At 39.0% G+C, this 20824-nt stretch overlaps 1 protein-coding gene across 3 annotated transcripts in view; it reads left to right on the top strand.

The window, feature by feature from the left end:
* The first annotated feature begins 435 nt into the window (after nucleotides 1–435).
* The window catches only part of def8 (differentially expressed in FDCP 8 homolog), a 40402-nt gene continuing 20013 nt past the window's right edge, over nucleotides 436–20824 (top strand). For 2 of the 3 annotated variants that reach the window (XM_043706774.2, XM_087995802.1), the window contains exons 1-4: nucleotides 436–535; nucleotides 8610–8738; nucleotides 15010–15095; nucleotides 16769–16918. In XM_043706774.2, coding sequence (XP_043562709.1) covers nucleotides 8621–8738; nucleotides 15010–15095; nucleotides 16769–16918 — 354 coding nt within the window. In that variant the 5' untranslated portion in view covers nucleotides 436–535; nucleotides 8610–8620. Of the gene's footprint in view, nucleotides 536–8609; nucleotides 8739–9421; nucleotides 9473–15009; nucleotides 15096–16768; nucleotides 16919–20824 lie in introns of those variants that run through there. The other variant, XM_043706776.2, reaches the window with a different exon arrangement.

Raw genomic sequence — 20824 nt, 5'->3', positions numbered from 1 at the left:
TAACCACTGTGCCACCGTGCCGCCCACGGTAAAGTATAATCCCTTTACTCTATGACTCAAGTACAGCTTTTGTGCCCTCATTTTGAATTTGCTACTTGTTTTTAATATTCTAAATTTGGTGGGTCCTTTAATATGTGGTTTTGATTGGTGGGCTGTTGAATCTGGAATCCGATTGGTGGGCTTTTGAACATGTAGATTCTGATTGGTAAGTTGTTAGACTGCGAGCTGGAATTGGTGGGATAGTGAGGATGTGGGTGCTGATTGGTGTGTTGGTGAAATGTGGGCACCGATTGGATGGGATATTTGAAGTGTGAATGCTGATTGGCGGGCTGTCAGAATGCGGGCTCCGATTGGTGGATGTTTTAGAGTGCATGTTCCGATTGGTGGGCTGTTGAGGTTACGGGTTCTGATTGGCAGATATTTGACGGGTGGGTCCATCCCACGCTGCAGCTCCCTAGGGGGTCGAAATGGTTTTGTGTTGATTCGGTAGCTGATCTCACTGACTGCTTTCTTCCAATCACACCGTAACGATGAGGTACAGTATCTGGGTGTGCTCTGTTGTGGTGATATACCCATACTGGCAGTACTTATTAGATTCTTGGTTACAAATTTAAGAATTACAGTGTTACCCTTTCCCGTCTCTTGACTCAGTTTTCCCTTTGCTACTCCCTCCTGTGTTGGCTCTTGCTAATCTGCAGCTGTAGTGATTGTGTAATGGCACAGTCATTTACTCGGTCTGGTGTTACTTTGTTGCATAAAAACCGAAGTGGGAGGTTCAGAAAAGAGATATATAATTAACGTCTTCATTCTGTGTTTCAAATACAATGCTTGTGGGCGATTCATTGTTACACATCACTGGTCGCTATCCTACTATGATTGTCATTGTAAATTTTGGCTAGTTCCACGCTGGAGTCCACAATTCCTTCCGATAAATTTACTTTCTTTAAAAGCTAAAATGTGAATTATGCATTAACTTTTAAGATAATTGTAAATAGAACACTTAAAACTGAATTATCAAAGAGTTTGCACCATGTGACTTTAGTAACAGGCCTTATTTTTGTTTAGCGCATTTCCCTGACCCTGCAGATAAAGCAAGAATGGAGGATTCAATTGACCTTGTCTTTTTGTGTGTCGATATACGAATTTAATTGCTGTAAGATCACCATGTTTCTGTATCAATTGAATGAATTTCCAACAGATGTAGTCATTTGAGATTAAATACAAGGGATTTGGGGCTGACAACAAATGACACTTAAGTTGTTTGCACTAATTCTATCAGCAAAAATCTGTATTGAGTCAGCACAGGATCAGGGAAATGTAAACATAAATTACTTTTCCACCAGTTTTACAGATTAACAGAAACTCGATTTACTTTGGTTGTAATGTCCAAAGCAATCCCACCAACAAAAATGGAAGCCATAATGACATTTGGGTAAATTGACACTCCCCTCGCCATTGACTATTCTGGTTAAGAACAACTCTTGCAAGAATTTTGCTATATTGGATGGAAATAATGGCTCCAGATAATTGTCACAGATAGACTTGCTTGCTTTCTGTTTGCTGTGTTGCGGAAGCTTCCTTATCTTGAAATGCAATGCCCTAGTTTCAGATTAGGCAGAAGAGAAGAGTTAAAGTTTTCTAACTGTGCAAGATTTTTCATACTTAAAGAGGATACTGTCATGGCAACTTGCCCACAGAAAATTAATCTATGACCTTCATCACTTCTGTGTGAGAAGGATCTAGAGCAAGCTCTTCCAGAGCATGATGGTGCTGAAGTGACTGAATAGTATCATTGGGCTGCTGGTTTAGAAGATTGCTAAAATGCTATGGCTATGCAGAGACCAACTCATGCTTATGTTAGGTGTGTCTGACACCTATAGTTTTGTATTGTTTTTGAGCAGTACAGTGTCAGAATGGGCATATATCTGACAAAGTGGACATCGCACTTTGGTTTTTAGAAGTATGGATTGATAGAGCTTTGTGAAGAGCATTTGGCTTCATTTCATCAGGCATTTTTCCTACTATTGATTTGCCATCTTTCTTAGTTTGGTCTGCAGCATGTGTTTTACCTGGTGGGATTTGGTTTTCCTTCCAGGTAATTTCTTGTCAGATACACAACATCTGGGGGTATGTGCACTTTCTCTAGTAGTTTTTGTTTATATCTGTCATTGTCAAATCAGACTCTGCCTATTAGTTTCTCCACTGCTTTTTCTCCAGCAATAGATTTGTGTTATTTCCTCCAAACTTGTCCCTTTGCTTTTTCATATTTTTGGAAAGCACTTAGTATCCTCTACTGTGAAGATGATACAAAGTATTTATTAAACTCCTCTGCATTTCCTGGTTCCCCACTATTATTTATCCAGCCTCATTTCCCTCAAGAGCAAATGTTCACTTTGGTCTCTCTCTTTTATTATCCATGTCAATATTACTGACTCGTTTATCCTCATACTTTATTTTCTTCTTTATTAATCTTTTGGTCACATTTTGGCTTTTAAAGGTCCCCCAAATCTCTGGCTTGCTACTTACCTTCGTCCTTGGATTTACCAATCCATTAAAATGTGTCACTTGCACCAGCCTCCTGCATAAAGTTGAAAGTTTACACAGTTTTGTGTCTCATTGTCACAGCAGGCCAATGTTGTATCTGCCCAGCATTCTGACTGAGGCTGTTCAACCCTACGGTTTTATATTGTTTTTGAGAAGTGTAGAGTGACATTCTGTGATCAGAGTTTTATACAATGATTTGCAGTCTTGTTCTTTACATTTCGACTGTGGTGAATGTGTAACCATCTGGGAGCAGTAATCTGGCAGGTGCAGGGAGAGTCAGGCTGAGTCTAAGTTCCTTTTCTTCCTCTCCTCTGGACTGGGCAAACAGTGTTGTCCCAAGAAGAAAAAAATCCAGTTTGCTGCTTTTGGCGGACCTAAACTTGACATCTGTCCTGATCCCCTGAAGGTTGTCTGTGCACAGAAGACTGCCAATAGCATCCTTTAACTGTTCCCATCACCACTGGTCTGGAATGCACTGCCTGTGAAGGTAGTGAAGACCTGAAACTTTACAACTTTTACTAAGTATTTAATAAGCACTACAAATATCATAACTTTCAAGTATTTGGGAGAAGTGCAAGAAATTTAGTCACACTTAATGTTAGTTATGGTGGTGCAAACTTGATGGGCCTTTTCTACACTGTATGAATCTATGGGATACCTGTTTTGCCTGATGACTTATTGAACAGCCTACATGTTGATTTATATTTAAGTGCCTCCTGACTTCTCCAAGACAGCAAATACTACATGGGTATGATGTGTGCCATAAGCATAGCAGTTGAAAGAATGCAAGTCTAATTTTGGAGCTGTCTTTCCCTTAGTTTTTGTTTAGATAGATTCCCTGCAGTTCTCCCAGTCTTCCATGAGATGTAACCTTGCTAACCAGTCTTCCATGGGGGGACCTTACTGAATGCCTTACTGAAGTTCATATAGATCATGTCCACCACTCTGCCCTCATCAATCCTCTTTGTTACTTCTTCAAAAAACTGAAATGAGTTTATGAGACATGATTTCCCATGCACAAAGCCATGTTGACTATCCCTAATCAGTCCTTGCAGTTCCAAATATCTGTAAATCCTGTTCCTCAGGATTCCCTCCAACAACACTGCCCACCACTGACATCAGGATCCTTGATCTATAGTTCTCTGGCTTATCTTTACCATTTTTCTTAAATAGTGGTACCACGTTAGCCCACCTCTAATCTTCCAGCACCTCACCTGTGATTATATCGATTATACAAATATCTCAGCAAGGGGCCCAGCAATCACTTCCCTAGTTTCCCACAGAGTTCTAGTGTATACTTGATCAGGTCCTGGGGATTTATCCACATTTATGCATTTCAAGGCATCCAGCACTTCATCTTCAGTAATATGGGCATTTTTCAAAATGTCACCATCTATTTTATCCATTCTATATCTTCCATGTCATTCTCCACAGTAAACACTGATGCAAAATACTTGTTTACTATCTTCCCCCATCTCCTGTGGTTCCACACAAAGGCCACCTTGCTGATCTTTGAGAGGCCCTATTGTCTCCCGAATTACTCTTTTGTCCTTAATGTACTTGTAAAAACCCTTTGCCAAAGCTGTCTCATGTCCCCTTTTTACTTGTGGATGAAGAGCATTTTGTCTGTCTCTGCTATCCCAGTATCCTAACCTTTCATTGCTCTTTCACTTTACAATATACGCAAACATGATCTTTCTGAATTTTGTCTTCAAAGCTTTTTTCTTCTTGGAAAGGGTCTTGGCTTCTGTAACTATCCAAGTAAAATACCTTCTCTAATTGTTGCATGTTCATATATGCTGTAAATATTTCTGGCAGGGCTGCTCCTATTAAGCAAAGCTAATCATGGAATTGAACTGCAGTGATGTATTGGTGAGTTCGAGATGCTTGTGTCTATTTGATATTCCTGTGCTGTTTTTCTTTGGTGTTGGGAGGGAGAAAAATTAGCAAAGGTTCAATTTGTGCTGCATTTGCCCTTTTTGAAAATACCCCCATTGCTGTGGCTCAGGATAGGTTTCTGGAGCTTTCTGGAGGTTCGCTTTCTAATATACAGTTTTCTTTTTAACTGACACCTATGGCAGAAGGAATATGCCAGTTGTTCAAATATTCCAGATATTCAAGAAGTCCATGTAATCAAAGCAAAACACACAATAAGTAATAGAAACTTAATGTGGGGGTATACACATCACTGTTATATTTTATTTACAGCATAAATCACTTAAATAATAATGCAACTTTACCCTGAATAAGACTTGCCAGCAGAGAGACTTCTCACTCGCACCCTCAACTGACTACTTGGACATCGTGGTAGTGGGCAGCATGGTGGCACAGTGGTTAGCCAAACTGAAAATGCATTCAAATCAGCACAAACAATCTTAAGGTCAAAGATATGCCCATCCTCATATTTCTTTCAGGATTAAAGCTAAAAATTACAATGCATTTCACCATCAGTTCAGTTTCCAATGTGATTCATGCTTTTGACATTAAGTGCATTTAAAATATAAAGTGGTCTCATTGATAATAAATGTGTGAAAGTGCAAAAAAGAAATCAATTAACACCTAGAAAAGTGATTTTCTTGATAGGCTTGAAATCTGGTCACAATATTAAGACATCTACCATTTCTCTGCCTTATCTCTCTTTTGGTTGTTTGACAAACTGTGCCCACAAAGATGTGGCAAACATCTTACTTGTGCAAATCTTGTATTATATTCTCCCACTTCCTGACACAATATTAATTTCTCGGTACTATACTGACAGCACTATGCATGCATTTTAGAAGTGGTTTTGAATATGGGAGGATTCTATTTTTAATGCTAACGTTAAGAGGGTAGCTGAAATTTATATGTTTCCAGCAATCACTTATTTTACTCAAGAAAGGCTGAAGAACATATTTTTAAATCTCTATGCATTTGTATTTTTATCTTTGTAGAAGCTTTGCAGCCCAGTGCTTCCTTGCTACAGAGGATGGTTGGCATTTTATAGATGTGCTAAAATCCTATTTTAAATGTACCAAGAAAAATGCAAATTTTAATACAAAGCCCTGCATATTTTTGTTGTTTAACTCTGTGTATGTGTTTAATTTTCTCACACTGAACCTTTTTATCTAGGTGTATAACAACGTAAAGTACAAGTTGGGTATCTTTTATCCACACGTCCAAAAGCACCTAATCACTGTTCTGAAGAAGGAAAGGGTCACCAGTCTCCAGTTTAACTGTTTTCTGTCCCGAGGTGCTGACATGATTGTTTTAAAGAAAAAGACGACAGTGTAAAAGATCCCATGACACTAGTTTGAGGAATAGCAAAAAAAACCCTCCTGTCTTGACCAAATTTTTCCCTCAAGTAACATCAGAAGAGTTCTCTCTGGCCATTTTCACATCACTGCTCTGGAAGCTTTTGCAAAAATTGGCTGTCACATTTTGTACTTTCCAACAGTGACTACACTTCAACAATACCTGGCTATAAAGTGTTTTCTTTTACCACTGGTTGCTCACTCAATATTTTACAATTTATAAAAGCCATCAGCAAGGAAGAAGGCAATTTGACCTTTTTTATTTGTAAGCTCTGTGCTATAAAAGTCAAAACTGCTGTCCTGTCCCTTGTCCCATTTTAGTTTGCTTTTACTCTTCAAAGATACAGTAGTCCATGGTCTACTCTAGCAAAATATTCCTGTTCTGAAGGCACTCATATATATTTTTAATTTAATTCATGTATCGAACCATGGACTTTCTGGCTCTAATGTTTTATTTTCAGACTAATTTTTGAAAGAGTACTCCTTGAGCAGATTGTAACAACTTTTATGACTGAGAGCAGTGATTTGAGTTGTTGAGAATGCGCTGTGAACATAATCACAATTTCCTTATCAGATTAACTGTTCTTCCAGCATACTTCGATTTACAAAGGTCTCGTTGTTTTGCTGTTGTTGAGATTTGATTTTTGCTGTTCAGGGTTGCTGAATAGGCTACTTTTTGTGAGGGCCAGGCAACGCAGTAATGCAGAAAGTTATAGCCATTTCTATTATCCTATGGTTCAGCAATGAGAACACATATTTAACCAAGCTGTAACCAGTTTGCATAATCACCTATATAAAAATCTAACCTGTTTCAGCTAGTAAGCAGCATGGCAATAGGTGACATCGAGATCAGAATGTATTTTTCCAAATTGTTGAGTTGATATTTTTCATCCTAGATTATTTTCAGAAGTGTCATGACACTGAACTCTTCTTCCATAATGTTTTCTCCCATGCCCACTTTTGGACAGGAATTTCACCCCCCCCCCCCCCCCCCCCCCCCCCCCCCCCCATGCAAACACGTGCACACATTTTCACCTGTCTCCAATACTCCATCTTCACTTGGACCCTCCCTCTTGCCTTTTACCTGTGCCTGATCTGTTCACTGAGAATTACCAAGGTGACATCAGCTGCTTTAATTTCTCTGCTCCCTTCACCCACTCCAATCTGTCTCCCTTTGAAGTAGCTGGGAATCAATTCTTGGACCATAGCTATTCATTATATATGTAAATGATTTATATGAAGGAACTGAATGTAATTTTTCCACATTTGCAGAAGCAAAAAGCTGGGTAGGACGATGAACTGAGGAGGAAGCAGCAAGGCTTCAGTGTGAATATGACAAATTGAATGGGTGGGAAAATACATGGCAGATGAAGGATAATATAGATGTATGTGAGGTTGTCCGCTTTTTGGCAGCAAGAACTTAAAGGCAGATTATGTGTGAATAGTTTTTGTTTGGGAAAGCGGTAGGTGTACAAAGACCTGGGTGTCCTTTTACACCAGTTGATGAAAGTAAGCACGCAGCTGCAGCAGGTGATCAAAAAGGTAAATAGTATGTTGGCCTTCATAGTCATAGGATTTATGTACAGGAGTAGTAATGTCATGCTGTAATTGTACAGGGCCTTGGTGAGACCACACCTGGTGTAGTGTGTGCAGTTTTGGTCTCCTTTTTATCTGTGGAAGAATGCTCTAGCTTGGACGGAGGGCAACAAAGTTTAACCAGACAACTTCCTGGGATGGCAGGACTAATGTATGAAGAGAGTTCATATCTATTTGCTGGAGCTTAGAAGAATGAGGGGGTTTCTCATAGAAACCTATAAAGTTCTAACAGGTCTAGACCGAATCTGCCTGATGACTGACTGATTGGGGAGTCTAGAACCAGGAGTCATGGCCTAAAGATAGGCCATTTAAATCAAGATAAAGAGAAATTTCTTCAGAGTCGTGAACTTGTGGAATTCTCTGCTACAGAAAGTTGTTAGATGATCCGCCACGATCATTTTGAATGACAGAGCAGACTCAAAAGGCTGAATGGCCTACTCATGCTACTATTCTGTGTCTATGGTTCCATAATTTCTAGTGGTTCCTTATCCCCCATGGATGTGATATCCCTCTGCACATCATTCCTCCATCATGATTGACTGAAAGCTCTCCCTTCTTGAAAAGAGCCCTGCATAGTCTCCAGCCACCACCACACTCCTTCATCTGGCTGAGCTTGTTCTCACTTTGAATAACTTCTTCTTATAATCATCTCATTTTCTCTAAATCAGAGGTGTGGTTTTGAGTTGCCATTATGCCTATCCGTTTGTGGGGCATGTGAAACATTCCTATATTTTCATGAACAAAGTAATGTATTCAGATTTTTTGCAGTTTCCTTTATATTATAAAGAGGCAGATTATGTGTTACATTTAATTTTGTGTTTGTGATCATTGGACAAGTCTTCCTGCCATCACAGCCACAATGGCAATAAGATCTGCAATTCTGATTCCGACTGCCATTCCTTTTTGTTGCTGAGAAATTATTGTCCATGTGGAATTGCATCTTTATCTTTGGATTTTCTGTTCAGGTACTAAACAAATGCATTTGCTCGCTTCTACATTAAATTCACATACAAGAGCATCGAAAAGAATGGTGTTAAACCTCTCCTGCTCTAATTTCTCTTTTTTTTGTCAAAATTAACTTTAATATTTAAATCCCTCAGATATTAAATGAAATATAACAGATTTTTCACTTCAGTAGAAAACCATATGCAGTGTTTTAAATTTTTTATACTTATTCAGGTCCGACTGACATGGAATACAATGAAAAACTGGCACGCTTTCGACAAGGTCATCTCAATCCCTTCGATAAAGATCCAGGCGGAAAGGTGGATAAAGTCAGTGAGGAAGAGGGTGACCTGTCAGTAAAAGGTCAGAACAAAGGACTCTGATCTCTAGACTGTAACATCACGGGTAGCAGTTGCAGCCTGATATCCATTGTTTTGTCATGATTCTAACTTGTACCTTTTTTCACTTGGTTAACTGAGTGCTTTATGCATAGGATGTGGGCTAGTATTTTCCAAGGATTTTAGAGGCACTTGAGAATTTGAAGTTAGGGCAAAAGATATTTCATATTTCTTTGCTCTGTCACTCCTACAAAGCATAGCTTTCCAGGGCCTTCTCATATCCCAAACTGAAATCAAACAACTCCATATAGTTTGAAGTGGATAAGTTTGTGTTATTATATGACATCACTTTGCATTTTCGCATTGCTCAGCACAATGACAATTTTAGAAAAAAAAAATTTTTTGCAAATACCAAACACAAGAAATAATTTTTTTGATGTATTTACTTGCATATTGAATTTGTTCAGATAGCTAGTGATTCGAACTATCACAAATCTCCATCATAGAGTACCACAACATTGAGCGATGCCCTTGCCTTTGTCTCTGTATTTACCACTGTGCCACTTTCTAAGCTCTAATTTACAGGGAGAGAGAGAGGAAAATGTGCAAAATTCGTCCTTGGCCTCTCCAGTATATGTTTAGCTCACAACACTGCACGGATTCACTGGTTGGCCTCCTGGATGCAAAATATTTTTCTTATTTCTGTAGGCTGTGCTGTCTCTGAGCAGGAGGATCCCCTTCTACCTTGCAGCTGAGCTGGTAAGAAGAATGATTTCTCCAGATGGGGAAACACCTCCAGCCGCGGTGGGAGTTGCTCTTAATTTGGTAATTTGAGGACCTTTTTAATAGGTCTATAATAGGGTGGGGGAAGAGCAGCACGTTCCTGCAGCTGGTAGAATTCTGTAGCTGCAAAGACGGAAGGTAACTGTCACTCCACCTCCCTGCATCCCCTCCTGATTTGCTGGAGCCCTTCTGAAAACTGCTAAAGAATGCCCTATTAACTTCTGTACGATTAATGTGATGACTTTTTTTAATGTGCATCTGGTACATGCTGTGGATTCCTATGTAGGAATATTCCCAATGCAATATTGCAGGTAGCTTGGAATCATCATGCAGGTATTTCCAGCTATACTGAGGCGTTAAACATGTGATAAGATCCGCAGCAATGTGGTTGACTGTCCAGAAGGCTGTTAACAATGAGAAATGGGCAAAAGTGCATTGGCCTAGCCAGTGAACTCTCTCATTCTGCAAATGGATAAAAAATTAATAAAAATTCTGTGGCTTCAAGAACCAGTCAAATGTCAGGACTCCTGCAATAGTGACTCCCCACCTAACTCCCAAAGCCTATCCAACTGTCTGTAGGGTGCAAGTAGACTACTGTTCACTTCCCTGGATGAGTGCAACTCCATCAACAATTGAGAAGATAGATATATTCACAACAAGGCATCCCACTTGATTGGCATCCCATCAGTTACCATCAGCATTCTATCACTCCACAGCTGTATATACCATCTACAAGAAGAATTACAGCAAGTCAGCATGCGAGTATCTGATTTTAAAGATCCCTTCCAATGCATTATCCTTGCTGACTTGGAACTATATCACTGTTCCTTTGCTGTTGTTGGGTCAGGTCCTGGAATTTTCTTTCTAACGGCACTGTGTGTTCCTACACTGACAGTTCAAGAAAGTGTATCTCCAACGTCATCATGAGGGCATTTATAGTGATTGGGCAGTGAATGCTAGCCAAGTCAGCATTATGCATGTCACATAGTAGAATGTTTAACAAAATGGCAATCCAATAACTGAGCCTCTCACTATCTATATTAAGTTTCTGGTCAGGCGATGGTCACCATTGACCAGAAGCTTAACTGGACCAGCCATATAAATGATGTGACTGCACAGCTGGCATTTCTGTGGTGTGTATCTTGATTCCTGAATCCCCAATGGCTGCAACATGTCTCAATGACTACCGTGCAGTGGCCCTAACTTCGGTGGTCATGAAGTGCTTTGAAAGGCTCGTCATGGCGTTAATCAACTCCAGCCTTCTCACTATTCTTGACCCACTCCAATTTGCCTATCGGACCAATAGAACCACTTTGGATACCATACACTTGCCCTTCACTCCTCCCTAGAACATCTTGACACCAAGAACAGCTACGTAAGAATCCTACTCATTGACTACAGTTCAGCCTTAACACTATTGTCCCCTTGAGATTGATTACTAAACTTGGTGATCTCAGACTAAACTCCACTCTCTGCAACTGGATCCTCAGTTTCCTGACCCACAGGCCACAATCAATGAAGATTGAGGACAATATTTCATCCTTACTAACACTCAACACTGGAACCCCCAAGGAATGTGTACTCAGCCCCCTACTGTACTCACAGTATACCCATGACTGCATTGGCAAAAATCAGACTAATGCCATTTACAAGTTCGCTGATGATATCACCATAGTTGGTTGATTCTCAGATGGTGACAAAATAGACTACGGACAGGAGGTGGAAGACCTGGAAAAATAGTGCACTGAGAACAACCTACCTCTCAATGCCAGTAAAACCAAGGAACCCATTATTGATTTTTGGCGGGATGTTACTCATACCCCCCCCTACACATTAACAGCACAGCGGTGAAACGAATGGAGAGTGTCAAGCTCCTGGGAGTAGTCATCAACAACAAGCTTTCTTGTACTCTTCATATGGACACACTGGTTACAAAGTTCCAACAATGTCTCCTCTTCCTCAGGCAGCTGAGAAAATTTGGCATGACAGCGAATACCCTTGCCAACTTTTATAGGTGCGCCATCGAGAACATTCTGTCTGGATGTATCACTACCTGGTATGGCAACTGCACCATTCAAGGTTGGAAACAGCTACAGAGAGTGGTGAACTCGACTCGGAAAATCTCAAAGGCTAGCCTTCCATCTGCAGAATCCATTACCAGGCCCGCTATCAAGGAAAGGCTGCCAACATTCTCAAAAATCCATCCCACCCTGGCAATGTTTTTCTACAAATTCTACCATCTGGGAGAAGGTACAGAAGCCTGAACACCCGCACTAGCTGGTTTCAAAACCATTTCTACCCTACTGTTGTTAGAATACTGAATGGACTCTCAAACTCTTAGCATTTACCTGTACCTGTGTTTTGGTTTATTCCACTGTTTACCTATTATTTACGTTTTTATGCTATTTAACTATGTGATCTGCCTGTATTGCTCGCATGACAAAGCTTTTCATTGTGCATTGGTACACGTGACAATAAATTTAATTCAAAGCCTGTCCAATATTTACAAGAATGTCAGAAGTAAGATAGCACACCACCAGTTGCCTGGATCACTGGGGCTCTAACAATATTCCAAAAGTTCAACCATATCCAGGGCAAAGTAGCCACTTGATTAGTACATCATCAAACATACATTTTCTTCACCATTGGTGTATTAATTGCAGTGTGTACCATCTAAACATTGCACTTCAACAACTTATCAGGGTTTCTTTGATACCACTATGCAACCATTGTTACATCTGATACTTAGCAGTAGCAGTGTAGAAAAACCACAAGCGTCATTCCTGATGAAGGGCTTCTGCCAGAAGTGTCTCCTGCTGTTTGGATGCTGCCTGACCAGCTGTGCTTTTCCAGCACCACACTCTTCAAACACAAGTTATGTGTCAGACTTGGAAATATATCACTGTTTGTCCATTGGTGCTGCATCAAAAACCTGGGAATCCCTAAGAGCTGCTTTTGGAAAGCAACATCACTGATTGCAGTGGTTTGAGATGCTGGCACAGCACCACCTTCATGAGGGCAGCAAGAGATGGAGTAAAGTAAATGAGATGCCATGGGATCTTTCAGTATGTTAAAGATACTATTAAAGTATGTGGTTGCCCGGGCCTCACTATCTGTTCCTTTTTTCCTTTGTAACAAACTGCAGATTTGAATTCCTTTCAATATAATCTAGTTATTAACAGTATCCTCTGAGAGTCAGCAGTTTTCACCACTGTACAATTGTCTAACCTTTTCAAGTGTTGATCAGCATTGTTGGAATCTGACCAGTACTGTAATGCTTTGCAACTAATTTATAGCCTTCATGACTCTCACTGATATATGGTATGAATATGTGTAATAAATTGACACCATTTAATGATTTATTTTCTATAATTGGTAATGGAGTGCTAATTTTATATTCCTCTTGATATCTCTCACTTTCCATTTTACTTTCTAACTAACAGTTTGCTTATCTGCCAAATCTGTGTTTCTTTTGTTATTGAACATTCAAGACTCTCAGGTGGAAGGATTTTGAATGTTCAGCGTTTAATATTTCAATGTTCTGGTAGATGATGGTAAAGAATTCTCTTGCAGTCATTCTGCAAAACTTTCCTCATCTGCCATTGTGTTGTATTTCCTTTTGTTAGTTTTTTTTATTTTTACATTTTCATCACAATCCTGATAGAATAATCACTATTAGATATCACTGGTATGTGCTTAAGCTATTGCAAAACATTAATGAGTCTTTCCTCAAAAAAATTCTGTGCCTTCTACTCTACATATATTTGCATACATTAGAGTAGCGTTTTTTTTATAGGATTGTATTAGACTGAATTAGGGAGGGTTGTTAGCTCATTCTGGCTGGATGGCTGGTTTCAGTGCTGCGTTGGCTGAGGTTACCATGAAGGAGTGTGTGTGGTTTTGGTCTCCTTACTTGAGAAAGGATATACTTGCACTAGAAGGGGTGCAGTGGAGGTCCAATAGGTTGATTTCGGAGTTGAGGGATTGGTTTATGAGAAGAGCCTGAGTAGACTGGGATTATATTGATTGGAATTTAGAAGAATGAGGGTGGATCTTGTAGAAGCATATAAAATTATGAAGGGAATAGATATGATAGATGTAGAGAGGATGTTTCCATTGGCAGGTGAAACCAGGACAAGAATGCATAGCCTCAAAATTAGGGGAAGCAGATTTAGGACTGAATTGAGAAAGAACTTCTTCACTCAGAGGGTTGTCAATCTGTGAAATTCCCTGCCCAGTAAAATGATTGAGGCTTCCTCAAATATTTTAAAGCTAATTTTTTTGAACAGTATCGGGATTGAGTCTTATGGTGAGATTAGATTAAATTAAATTACCTATAGTGTGGAAACAGGCCCATCGGCCCAACAAGTCCACACCGACCCTCCAAAGAGTAACCCACCTGACACATTTCCCTCTAACTAATGCACCTAACACTATGGGCAATTTAGTATGGCCAATCCACCTGACCCGCACACCTTTGGACTATGGAAGGAAACTGGAGCACCTGGAGGAAACCCACGCTGACACTGGGAGAATGTGCAAACTCCACACAGACAGTCGCCTGAAGCTAGAATCAAACCCGGATCCCTGGTACTCTGAGGCTGCCGTGCTAACCACTGAGCCACCCATAAAGTGGAGCTGAGTCCGTGAAAAGGTCAGCCATGATCTCCTTGAATGACAGAGCGGGCTCAAAGAGCCAGATGGCCTACTCCTCCTAGTTCTTTTTTTTTCATTTTCTTCTCCACCTTTTCCGTTACTTGAAGTTTGCTGACCCTTGGGGTACGCCAACACAATCATCTCCTATTGGGAAGCAGCCCTGTGGTGACATTTTACCGTATAGTTTTAAATAATCTGCTATTTTCACTTATTTGAGCTAAAGTCTTCAAAACAGAAAATTCATTTCTTTCACGTGGAACAGCAGTTTTTGAGTCTTAGTATCTTGAACAGTAGTGAGAAGTGTCGGGGAAGATAGTAGGTTGGTGCAAAATGTACCTGGGGTGTCATGCAGAGAGTAGAAGGATTATACTTTCACTTTCTGCATCAATTGGGCCAATTGGGTGCCACTCTGGAAGAGTCATGTGACTGCTGAACAAGAAAGTTGAGGTTGAAGTAACCAGTCTTGTGACTCCAAGAAAGATGGGAGGTAAATTAGAGAGATTACCTCATGCATATCCAGTGAATACAATCTGTTGACACAGGAACCTACTTCCCTCATTTTGTTTTTAACTTAGCAGTTAAACCTGTTGCGTTACCTTAAAATAAAGGTATGACTTGTGTCTGAATTTTCATGCACTTTATTTTAAAACCACTAGTGGTTTAAAGATGTAACAGCAATTTCTGCAGTTAATATTTTCAGTAACATTTATGTAAAGCTGGCGAGGGAACGTCTCCCAACTGGGAATAGCAGTATTCATCATAAATTGCTATATCTGTATATGCATCTGTGTATTCCTGGGCTATCTTGTTTTTTCCAAGTCATGTTTTCATTAAAAATAATTTTTTTCCTATTCTAGGACTACACACAGACTTTTTGTATCGGGAGGTCAGTGATCGAGTGATGGATCTTGGTTTGGCTGAGGATCATTTTTCAAAACCTGTGGTAAATATTGATTTTCTTTTTATATAACTGCAGCATCAATCACATCTTGAAATGTGCCAAATATTTTGCGATCATGCAGGCAAGCTAGATATTTTAAACTGTTGGTTACAAACCTTAAAGCATAGTATTTAAATTCTGTACAATGATCTGTTTTCATAAAGAATGAAGTTGAAACATCCATTTTTAAAATTATTTTTGTGTCTCTGTCCAATTCTGATAGTGGTAAAATATTTTGGTTCTGGTGCAGATTTTCCTGTTTGACAATGTTGCTTGTTATATTCTGTAGTGAAATCTTCTGTGGAATGTTACTTTGAATGAGGATTAAAATTGTTCATGTTTTGCTTTGACTACTTTATTCTTTGACAGTTGAGTTTTTTTTAATTCTTGAATTGATAATTCAAAAGCTGACTTAAGCATGAAGTAATGATCTCCTTCCTCGCAAATTCTGTTCCATAATTTTGGGAGTAAGATTCCTCTCCTCTACTGTGCCTTTTAAAATAGGAAGGCTGTAAAGTGAATGTGTATAGAGTGAAAATGATCATTAATTATTTGGCACCTGATTAGCACTGTGTAAACATAGCTGTTCCACTTTTTTAAAATTCCTGTGGTGTTGACTCTTGAAGATGATCGGATGGTCATGTGTCCAGAAGAATCTGGAAGTCTCTTGCACAGTGGTAATATCCATACCTCTGGGCCAGGAAATCTGGGTTCAAGTTCAGCCTGCTGCAAACTTGTGCGCAGTAATGATATCTCTGAACAGGTTGATTTTAGAAATATATGTCCAAATGAATCCACAACTGCCATTTGGTTGCTTTTTGGTCTAAGGAAAAGCCCTTTTCAATAAGGGTTTTTTATTTGGTATTCTTGAATACCAAATAGTGTTTGTCCTGTTATTGTACTTGAGTTATTCTTAGTGTTGATAGAATTGTACTTATTCAATCCCTATGCCTTTTCGCAATGTGACTCATTTGGGCACAACCAAGAGACAGCAATTCCATCCTCATCCTCGTCCTCGTCCTCCTCGTCACTTGATGAGTATTTTTGACATTTGTCTATCTTCTGAACCATTACCGTCTGTTTCCCTTCCACTACACTGCCTGATATTATAGGTGTTCCTTGTCGTTATTTTAAGTGGCAATCTCCAAACCATTGCTAACATGCTGAGGTATGTACATCCTGCATGCAATACTAATTGCTCCATACAGCACCAGGAGAGGAAATGGCTCTTGTGTGCTGTTCTAGTTTTTGGTCTGAAGTTTAATTACATGTAAGTGGAGGATGTTGATTTCAGGGGATTGGCAAAAGAAGTAGTGATGATATTTGACCTTTTGTCCTCCAGTAAATGATTTGCATCTCGAATATATTGCTTGAAAATGCGACGGAGGCACATGCAGTTCAAGATTTTAAAAGGGTATTGGATCATTACTTGAAGACAAAAAGTTTGTAGCTATGCAGGGAAAGGGAAAGTGATAGAAAAGGTGACTTATTCTTGCAGAGCGATTGCACAGAATGGACTAGCTGAATGGTCTCTATCTGTACTGTAAACATTTTGCATTTGAGCAAGTTTTAGTGCTATCTTGTTTCTGCATCGCACTTAATGAATGATTGATTGATTGTAAAGAACTGTACTTTCTTCAGCTTGACCATTATTTACTTTGATTATTGTCTTCTAGGGTTCATTTGGAGCGTTGGACATTGAAAACCTGAAACGTGCAATTGACGAAGTGAAACAAGTTATATTAGATTTGCCAGAACACTCAGAGAAGCAGAAAGACGCTGTTGTTAAACTTATTCATCTCAGGCTTAAACTGCAAGAATTGAAGGTTTGAAATGTACAGTGTAATGAATAAAAACTATACTTGAATTGAGGGGACAGTAGCTACAAAGTTATTTCTACAAAATGTGATGTAATCTGAAAAAACAGTAGCCATGATGTGGAGATGCCAGTGTTGGACTGGGTTGCGCAAGCTCAAAAGTTGTATGACACTCTGGTTATAGTCTAGCAGGTTTATTTGAAATCACAAGCTTTTGGAGCGCTGCCCCTTTATCAGGTGAATTCACTGAATTTGAAGTGATTTCAAATAAAACTGTTGGATGATAACTTAGTGTCATGTGACTTCTGACCTTGGGAAGGAAAATAGGATGTCTTTTACCTTCAGAGTGCTCTTAAGTGTTGAGGGGTGGAGCAGATAAAGAGGGGAACATTACTTAAATCTCTGCCATCTTGGTGAGGAGAAAAAGTACTGTTAAACAAGTTTTGACAAGTAATATTGACAAAGGCTTGGAACAAGTTTTTTTTGCTTGCTTAGCCAAGTATATTGCATTGTTACACATTCAAACAGGAGATGGAGAGAAATCCAGTTGCAACAGGCCAGTCAGTTGTTGTCAATGGTGTGGAAACAAAGCAAAGTAAAACTTCAGGAGGAGCTAGATAGACAGCTGAAATGCATATACATAGGACAAATGAAGTTGAATACAGAAATGTGAGAAAATATTCATTTTGGTAGGAAAAATAACGAGTACTAAAAATAAATTGCATTTTTTTTCCTTTTGGGAGTCATCCCAAAATAAATGAACTAATCTTTTAAAGGTGTTAGGACAAGTTGTGAATAACTTGATATCTCAAAATGCACATGGGATCCTTGTCTTTATAATTGAAGACTTTGTGTACAAAAACAAAGCAGTTGTGCCATTTTTTTGGGGGGGAATCGTTTTTCAGGAAGAATTTCAATTCTGGCAGAGAATTGAAAGGAGATTAATTAGAATGACATCAGTGATGAAAGACTTCAGTTACATTGAATGGTGCCATCAAACTATTCAATTGCTAACAATCCTTAACAAAAGAGCTTACACTCGCGTTGCACCTTCACTGCAGGAAAATGTCCCAAACTGTTTCACCTGAGGTAGACAGGAAAAAAGGGATGCTAAGCCAAAGGTAATGTTACTGGGAGGACTGAATAGCTTATTCAACAAGGTAAGAATGATTTGAGAGGAAGGTTCTAACTATGACATTTACGTTCAAGAGACAACAATAGAGGACCATTATGCAAGCTTGGGCGAAGTCAGACAAACATTTTATAGTGAGAGGTTTGGGGTGGGTGTATATAGGAAAGATTTGTTTGTTGGACTGGAGATGACCGATGAGGAGGACCCAGGTCATTAGGATTATAAATACAAAGCCATATTCATATCTGTTAATCTCTCTGAGTCAGTGTGAGCCAACAAATGTATAGGTGACTTCCTGAATAGGTTGGTTTATTATAGGATATTGGCAGAAGTGTTTTGGATCAATTGAATGTTGAAAGTGGCAGAACACAAGTAGGTATTGGAATTGTCTGTGACTTTAATGGAGGAGTGGGTATAGGGTTGGTCACTTAAGGACGAAAAGCATTTCATATTGAAAACAGTCTGGTTCCTCCTTGAAATTTGGCTTAGTAAGGGGCAGAAATTAATGACAGAAGTACTAAGTTGATAGGAACATTTGAAGCTGATGGTTTCAGTCTTCAATGTTTAGAGTCATAGAGATACACAGCAGGGAAACAGAAACTTCGGTCCAACTTGTCCATGCCCACTAGATATCCTAAATAAAGCTAACCCTGTTTGCCAGCATTTAGCCCATATCCCTCTAAACCCTTCCTATTCATCTACCCAGATATCCTAACTACTTGTGACTTCACTTTCAAGGAGCTATGAACCTGCACTCCAAGGTCTCTTTGTTCAGCAACATGTCCTAGGACTTTACCATTTAAGTGTATAAGTCCTGCTAAGATTTGCTTTCCCAAAATGCAGCACCTCGCATTTGTCTGAATTAAACTCCATCTGCCACTTCTCAGCCCATTGGCCCACCTGGTCAAGATCCTATTGTAATCTGAGGTAACCTTCTTCGCTGTCCACTACACCTCCAATTTTGGTGTCATCTGCAGACTTACAAACTATTCCTCCTATGTTCACATTCAATTCATTTATATTAATGACAAAAAGCAGAAGACCCATACCAATCCCTGTGGCACACTGGTCACAGACCTCCAGTCTGAAAAGCAACCCTGCATCACCCCCTTCTGTCTTCTACCTTCAAACCAGTTTTGTATCCAAATAGCTATTTCTCACTGTATTCCATGAGATATAACCTTGCTAACCAGTCTACCATGAGGAACCTTGTCGAATGCCTTTAACTAGAGGAAACTGATTTATCCAAGACAGAATTTTCAACAAGCAACATGAACACAGTAGTTGCATGAAGTGATGAAGAGATGACAGTGACTAATCTATCTATGGAAGATGGCCACATTTCTGCAGATGTTGTAATGATGCATCAGGTAAATGAAGAATTCAGTTAAAAGGAGAGACTGATGGATTGTTTTCATTTAAACTTTGGTAAGTTGATAACTCTGAGCTTCGCTTGAGAGTAGGATTTGAACTGGAGTGGTTGATAGCTTCCTACATGTTACAACTAGAATTTTGAAAGTATAGTTTAGGAATTATAGTTGGCTTATAGTCAGAAGCTACATTCTGACGTATCCAATGAAAAGTTTGGATATGAATATTATAAAATTTCTATGTCAATCTAGGAATTTTGGAAACTGAATAACAGGACTTTCTTTACTAACTAATTGTAATCATTGATTACAATTGCATATTTTGTCTTTGTGTATATATCTGAGAAATTTCAAATCTATCTTTTGAAGTCCATTCACAACTAATGTTTCTACACTAATGTTAATTTTTGTTTTGCATATCCAATAAACTCTAGATTTCTTGTACTGTAGTATCAGGAACTGCTCCTAGACCTTGTATGAACCCTTGTGTGCTCAACTTCAGCTAGTTAGTAAACTGTGGTTTGCTGGTATTACTGTCAAGTGAGTTCAGATAGTATTTATGGGGATAAGTATGTATATATTCATGCAAGAAAGCTTAACTGAGGTTATTTTTTTCTCAATACTTAGAGACATTATGATTCATATTGTAGAGGTTTCAAAAACATAGGAAACAGTTCCTGAAATCTCCTCCATTTTTCTTACATTGGTTAAACTATACATTTAACATCTTCTAAATTCAGTTAAGGGATTGAAGTTCAAGGTTTAAGTACCTCATGCTACAGTTGTGTCAGGCTTTATATGAATAGTGTACACTGTTCTTGTCTCCATGCTTAAGAAAGGATATATTTGTCTTAGAGGCAATAACTGCAAAGGGTTCATGGGGTTGGGCAACCCTACGTCCCAGGGATCAATGATGAGAGACTGAGTGAGTAAATTGGGTCTAAACTGCAGTGAATGAGATGAAGCTTGCAAAATTTGGAAGTAGCTTGATAGGTTACAATAAGTGATTTATTTCCCCTCTTTGGGACAAAGTCTTGGCAAACTTTAGCATTCACTTTTACTTCAGAAGGTTGAGGATATTCCATTGTTGTGTTCATGGTTTCAGGTAGACCAGGTTTTGAGATTTTGGAAATGGAAAGGATTTTGAGAATGGGTAAGAAAATGGAGTCGGGGCAGAAAATTTATCATTATTGTATAAAATGAGAGAGCAGGCTCAAAAGCTTTTTTCATATAGACTATTATAGAAATATGGTCTCTTTCTACGCTTGTTCTGAGATAAATTTGCAGCTGAAACAAAATTTTAAGTTGGCTTTACAGTTGTTATAATCTGGTATTTGAATACTGTGACCTACAATGTTAGCATTGGATTGTTTTTTAAAAAAAAAGATAATGCACAATCTTCTATTTACCGTG

This window comes from Chiloscyllium plagiosum, unplaced genomic scaffold (assembly GCF_037043375.1).
Source record: "Chiloscyllium plagiosum isolate Xiang-an unplaced genomic scaffold, Cpla_swu_hap1 HiC_scaffold_17, whole genome shotgun sequence".
In the NCBI taxonomy this organism is placed as follows: domain Eukaryota; kingdom Metazoa; phylum Chordata; class Chondrichthyes; order Orectolobiformes; family Hemiscylliidae; genus Chiloscyllium; species Chiloscyllium plagiosum.
The sequence above is the reverse complement of the archived record's forward strand: the minus strand, read 5'-3'. Positions and strand labels throughout refer to the sequence as shown.